The sequence below is a fragment of the Ipomoea triloba genome, chromosome 11, assembly GCF_003576645.1.
Source record: "Ipomoea triloba cultivar NCNSP0323 chromosome 11, ASM357664v1".
Lineage (NCBI taxonomy): Eukaryota > Viridiplantae > Streptophyta > Magnoliopsida > Solanales > Convolvulaceae > Ipomoea > Ipomoea triloba.
In genome coordinates, this window is record NC_044926.1 from 20,919,568 (window position 1) to 20,926,827 (window position 7,260).

At 33.3% G+C, this 7,260-nt stretch overlaps 1 protein-coding gene across 1 annotated transcript; it reads right to left on the reverse strand.

Annotated features, from left to right (window-relative positions):
* Positions 1-1,600: 1,600 nt before the first annotated feature.
* On the reverse strand, positions 1,601-6,866 carry LOC115997074 (phytochrome-associated serine/threonine-protein phosphatase 3-like). The gene is made up of 10 exons (XM_031236546.1): positions 6,553-6,866; positions 5,330-5,476; positions 5,143-5,210; positions 4,573-4,630; positions 3,817-3,927; positions 3,656-3,706; positions 3,281-3,424; positions 3,113-3,208; positions 2,949-3,020; positions 1,601-2,098 (listed from the first exon to the last, which is right to left on the reverse strand). Exons 1-10 carry the CDS (start codon positions 6,631-6,633, stop codon positions 2,015-2,017), a joined length of 912 nt encoding a protein of 303 aa, XP_031092406.1. The 5' UTR covers positions 6,634-6,866; the 3' UTR covers positions 1,601-2,014.
* Positions 6,867-7,260: the final 394 nt, after the last annotated feature.

Consider the following 7,260-nt stretch of genomic DNA (forward strand, 5'->3'; position numbering starts at 1 on the left):
GCATATTTGACCATTATTAGTTGTTTGACTTGGTTAAAAAATCAATATAAGTGTTTGGTTAATAAACTCTTTGTAACTACAAAATACTAAGTTTCAAAAGACTACTCAAGCAACCTTTTCAATTAGCCTTTTGAGAAAAAAGAAATTATACCAAACAGCTATCGACTAACAGCTAATTTACCAAACACTTTTCTACAATCAGCTAATATTATTAATTAATTATACCTTCTAATCCAATCAGCTAACAGTCATTTACCAAACAGGGTCATTACCTTTTAAAAAACACAGCTTAAGAAATCACCTTCTCGGAAAGATTAAAGTGAAATTTTACTGAAACTACCTCAAGCTGTTTGGCCACTGGTCTTTGTACTACACCGTTTTCTAGTTGTGTTGCTTGCCTCAAAACTTAAAGAATGTCCTAGAGAAGCCAGGCAGGTCGTCATTGTTTTCCACTGAATGGGATGTGAGAGGGAGAATTTACCCATACAACATTTGGATACCTCTTCAAAGAAATATGTTGATATGAAGGAAGATTTTATCAGAACAGAAAGCCATCTTCTGATAGAGATGAGTTTCATCTGTCATGTTGAACATACATCCCACAAATTTATACAAATTACATTGCAATTCTTGGAATGAGGAAAGGGCTAATTCTATCTGGTCTATTCATAGAGGATCAAACTTATTTTTTGTTGAAAATTTTTGTTTCCATTGCCTTAAAAAAAATTTGTTTTCAGTGTCTAAAAATTGTAAAGATAATATTATCCTCACGTCTTTGTTATTTCATCCTTTTTTTTAATAATAATTTCTAATAAATATCACGAATCCCAAGGAGGAGATTACAAGACAGACAATTTTTTATGTCAATTATGGCCCACACAGGCCACAGCTATATAAAACATGAATAAAAAGTACATTATTTATATATTGAAAATACATTATTTAAATACTTGAAGTACATTATTCTGTATACTATCAAATAATGTATATTCAATATACAAATAATATAACTATTTATTCTTAATACACACAATTATGTGGACCATGATCTATCGAATAATGATTGCAAGTCATAGGATGAGAGAATAAGAAGAAACAAATGTATCAAGCACGGACTACTCTTGGGCAACAAAAGTCCAATTAGATAATCTATATATAGGTACCAACACAATGTTATACCATAGATTAGAATTAGAATTCACCTTGCATTGTGAATTCTAATCCAAAATACATACAGTTAACATATTGTATATACTTATAATTAATAAATTATATACATATTATAATTAACATATTACATACATACAGTCACAATTAACATATTGTGTATCTTCAATTAAAAAATTATTTACCTATTACAATTAACATATTATATACATTTAATTTATTTGATCGGGCATAATCTGAATATCATTTTTTTTTTTTGTGAAATAAAACAAGATTTACATATTTACCTTCAATTTATTTGCAAGTTTGAATATTGTTTTTTTTTAACTAAAACAGGATTTACATTGCAAGATTGAACCCCCGTCCATTCTATAATTGGTACCAACAGCATCAAGAAATCAAATCTCTTCAATACATCATATAGCTCAAAAGGGACAAAACCAAACACCAAAATGCATTATTGTTTAAAACGGATAAATAAACTATCCAATAAATCAAAAACTGCTATATTTAGTCAAAACTAAAATAGACTGAGAGGCCATACCAAATGACTGCAGGTAATCTCAAGTGTTTATACTGATAACAATGAGAACCAAAATATAGCACGCTACATAGAACTATGAAACAGAAGGGAAACAAATATTTGACACTATCTTTGCTACACCCTACAGGGCACAAACTATTCAGACATGGCAAGGTTACGGCATCGAGCTTTGGTGCATAAACCATCTTGTTAGAACACCAAGCCACATATATTCAGGTTTCCTCAACCTGACAAATATCTCATTCCAGACAAGTGGAATCAGGTGCAGAAATATATTGCAATAACCAATGTAAGAAAATTAGCTCATAAGAAATACGGAACTCCCGTTCTAGGTCCTCTCATTTGGTTGTTTTCTTCAGTTTCAGTGAAGAACTTCACTTCACGCTCCTGAGAGAATAAACAAGCATTAGAGGAAAGATACAAAAGTGGATTTCAAAGTCAATTCCATGGCTAACATTGATGCAGGAAAGTGAAACCTATGAAAAAAGAACACACATTTTGGAGGTATATTCAGGCATAAATTTCTAAAATTAATCATTAAAAGGGCTTTCCAAAATTTCTAATGTTTGCAACCCCCTTGCGTTCTCTTTCTCCAAACTCTCAACTTTCCACTGTATATATAGCAGTGCCAATAAAAAGGGGAAAATCTGTCAGCTAAATAAGTCTGTTAATCCTGACTGTAACTAAAATAAAGTGATTAACAAATTTTATATAGGACAATGTTTAAACATTCACCCAATGTCCGATTCCAGGATGTTGTGGTATGGAAAAATTTACCATACAAAATAAACTATCCTACATGACTAATATAAAACAAAATTTTAATTCATGAAATAATTGTGTCAATACAGTACAGAGACATTGAAACTTTGCAGAGAACTATTAGAAATGAAACTAAGAGCCTCATTTAGAACTCATCTCATAAAGCTGCCATCTAAGCCAGTGAGCCAGTTATGGGTAGATCAATTATTAAATTACAGATATGCAATCCGTTTTCCAGCTAGGTATATTCCTAAGCATTTAACCATATGAGCTGTTTAGGGTAGATACGGGACAAATTTCCAATAATGTCAAAGGTGAAAGAAAATGAGAAGTAAATAATTCCTAGAAGTGAGCTTGACCTATTGAAGTGCGTGTTAACAATGAAGCTAGATTGAAAACATAATGCTATCTGCAAGTAGTCCCTAAACAGATAAAAGTTCATTGGTTTAACTTTTAAAATAGCATGAGTCAATACCATATTCTCATTGAAGCTCAAAATGGAAGCTACATTTCCACACCGATAGCAATAATTAGGGGCTGACCACACCTGCATGGAACAAAAGAAAATAAGAAATTGATCATGCCACAGAGTAGGAATGCCATCTTTAAAGGTAAACCAAAGTAGAAAAGACAACTCACAGTCACAAGTCCTTTGTCTTGAAACATGTACTTTAGACCTTCCTGGACAAGTTGGTGAGCCCGACAAACTAGATCCAGCTTGTTGATATGATTAAACTGCAAAAGAGGAAAATATCACTTCTAGAAACAGGGGATGTAACACAATTTACATGTCATAATCTGTCATACCTCAGATGTAACCCTGGATCCAAAAAGCCATCCTGCTCCACGAGGACTTACTGCCCATGTTTCAATATCTTCAGGGTCACTCCACATAAGATCACAGAAGGGCCCTTCATGAGGTATCTCACAATTACGTTCAATGATCCTGATCTGCAACAGAAGGTGCAAACTCAGAAGTGCAGAAAGAATTACAACTCTACAAGTGGCACATTAAGCACCTTGGGACAAAAAGAATAAAAAAGGTTATGTAAGCCAGCCATATAGAAGCCCACTTACATACCGAGATGACATCATAGAAAGTTGCATAAAAAAAAAATCAAAAAAACATTATCACAACGAACAGAATAGTTAAAATGCAAGAATATTTAACACAAAAGGTACCTGATCAATAGTTCTAACATCAGGAGAAAGCCCACCATGGACACATAGTACCTGAAAATTAAAGAAAATATGTTAAATATAATAGATAGATAGGTAGATCTTTAAAGCCAATCATAGATGAAAAAAAAGGTGCAAGAGGGGAGAGAAGTGGTAGCACATACTGTTCCATCTATAATCGCAGAGAGAGTAAGATAGTCAAACACATCAGTGCAATACCGCCAAGCATTGGCATTTCCATACTTTCTTTGGCATTCATCATAGAAACCATAAACCTATTTTAAAAAGGATAAAATCAAAGACAACACTCCTTTTCATTTGATAAGTGGTAAAAGATAATGCACACTCAACACTAGCTGAGCACATCAATTGCATGACCATTTTAAGCAAAGTAGACAAAGAAATCAATGTACCACCAATTAGATATTAAATGACAAGAGGAAAACACAGTAGTAAAGCAAAGGGATAAGGGCCAAATAGGCCTCCTACTACCCTAAAAAAATACAATTAGCCACCTGAACTAAAAAAATCACTCCAATTAGCTATCATAACTGAAAAAAACATAAAATGCAAGTTCCTTTTTTCTTAGGTTACTTTGTAAACATGATACACCTCCCGGTAAACATGCCGTGGCTGGTGATATGTACATTACTTTTTCCTTCTTAAGCTTATATGGAGGTATTCCTTAATGACTAGGTTACTGAAAATAGAAATCCCCTCTCCAATGTGGTGGACAATTGCATCATACAGTTAAAAAGAAAAATACACGTAACTGATTTAAAAAATTCAAGGCCATGTAGTGTAGGAAAAGTGTGCAAGGTTTGTTTCCTTTAATCCAATTTGTGAATATTGCATATAGTAAACAAATTTCATAGAATTATTTATCCTGAAACCAAAGTTAAGTGACAAACGTCTATTACCTGAGTCAGTTGCCTGCTTTCATGGTTTCCACGTAAAAGAGTAATATTCGCTGGATATCTGGAAGTAAAAAAAACCAGGAAAATTAGATAGCATTGAACTTTTTTACAGCAATCCAGAATAGTAAGTTTAACGACAAAAGCATCAAGGTTATAATTGTTCAAGCAAACGAAACACCAGTTAAATAAAGTCACTAAACAATCTCTGAACAAAATTATGATGGAAGAAATAATTGAGCTGAAAGAAATAACAACCATAAACCGCAGTACACCCAACTAATCCTTCAGAATTCAGTGTCAGACCAAACTCAAAGTTCACCAATCATAGTAGCCAAAATATCAACTAATATTTCAATTTCTAAACAACCTTTAGCAGGTACCTACAATCAAGTTTGGTTACATTCCAGGCTAAGAATTCATAGAAAATGCAATAAGAAGTATAGTACACATATAGATTATCATATACTAAGAAGTGACATTACAAGTATATTGCATTTTAATAGAAGGGTAGAAAGAAGCATGCACTTATGTATATCCTTGAGGTAACATTTACAGCTATGAGCTTTGATATACCTTGCTTTAAGGAGCAAAAGAATAGTGAAAACTTCTAGACTATTATATCCACGGTCAACAAAATCTCCCTGTCGAGAAATCAAAAGTTAATCAATAAAACTATGAAACTGACAGCATCAATAATTTAGCAAATAATATACAAAACAACCATTGCTTTAAGAGAATAGAATGAGAAAAAAAAATTTACCATAAAAATATAATTCTTCTCTGGAACATGACCTCCAGTCTGGAAGAGTTTCATTAGATCATGAAACTGGCCATGTATGTCACCACAAACAGTAACTGGGCTGTTAACAGGTTGCACATTTGACTCCTCGATTAGGATCTCTTTCACCTGGAATAAGGAATTGTGAGCATAAAGTACAACTGAAAGTACAGTACAATGGACTGCATCTAACCAGAATAGTGAAGATGCATTATATCTAACCAGATCCTGTCCTTGGAAGTTCCAAAGATGAGAGCAAAGAGCATCACTTTCTAGTAAAAATATCAATGTGTTAAGTTATTCACCATCTAATGTCTAATTAACATGACTATCTCAAATAGTTCATATATTTCACTCTAGCAAGTATCCCAATAGAATGGCAAAACCCCACTTTTACAAGAACAGATAAGATATCCAATTTAAAAGTAGAGAAACAACAAAGTCATCTAGTGTAATGAACTAATGACCCAGCTGATATGGTTGTGCATTGTCCTGCTGTAAGAAGTTGTACACACAAGAAAAATGTTATCATTTTGATTAGCAAAAAGGGTGGATGATCAAGGAGTTAAACAGTATCATTTATGGCAAGTATATTTCGAGGTTAATTACAAGATTGCCACCCAGGCTGACAGCATTGAATTTGTGGCATAATTCCAGCTAGATTAGTTACATTTCAATTGATTTAGCTAGAGCTAACTGCTTGCAATTGAGTTGTATCTGAAGATTACAATGGAAAACAAACAAACAAAAAAAAAAAAACAAAAAAAAAAAACCCATATCCTTCTTTGTCTCTATATTCTTTCTTTTTCTCTCCTCTCTGCAAATCATTCTGTTCTTCCTGCAGACCTGCACTCACTTCATCCTTCTATTAACTCAACTCTGGCAATCTGAGGCTCAGGATTCAAAGGTCGTTACATCTTGTAACCAAGAAACACAGAAATCAGAGAATTGAAAGAAAATTGAGTGATATTCTTCTTATCGTCTCAAACTACCAACTACCCTTAAACCACCAGTTACTTTCCAGAAATCATTTGGGTACCATGCAAGAAGTATAATTTTAAAAAGCAAGAATAAACAGACAAAGTAAATGAACAAACAAAAATTGCTCAAAACGAAAAAGAAAATAATGGCAATGAATGAGAAATGAAAAGTTAGTCTTTCAAAAAAAAAATGAAAAGTTAGGGTTTTAAATGGAAGAAACGTACATATTCACATAGAAGCTGAAGCTCATCCTCGGATAAGTGCTGACCGTCCTTCACCTTCACTATCCACTGGTCCAAATCCATTTTATCAAAATGCACCCTCCCACTTCTGCGATCTCTGTGTATATCAATATATAGATGTATACGTATATATATTGAAGGAGGAGATCAATCGTCTATTCGTCTGGTCCCTCTCTCACTCTTGGAGACCTTTGTATCTCTATCTTCTCTCTTTAAGCAGCCGGAAGTGAACGGAGAGAAGAAAGACGAGGAAAAATTTTGAAGACTCCGGCTGTTCTCTCTCTCTTTCGATGATTTCTTAGATGCAACATCTATTTGGGGTTTTTCTTATCAGTACCCCTAACTTCTAATGTAATTTCAGTTTCTCCCATGAAATTTGAGATATTTGCATAAGGGAAGCATAAAAGTTTTTTTTTTTAATATCCCACCTTGTATTTGAGATATATTTGAATAAGGAATAAAGCATACTGTTGGGAGTTGAACTTGTAACGTTTTAGTTATTAAGTCAACAGTCTAACTAACTTGGCTGAAGTTACCCTCAACATAAAAGTATCTCATACTTAGAAATAGCAACATGTCAAGTATTTAACTATTTACTAATAAGGCTATCAATACTCTTGGAATGTTTTTTCACTTTCAAGGCAAAAACTTGTGTTAGACCGTCTCACGGATTGAAATCTGTGAGACGGG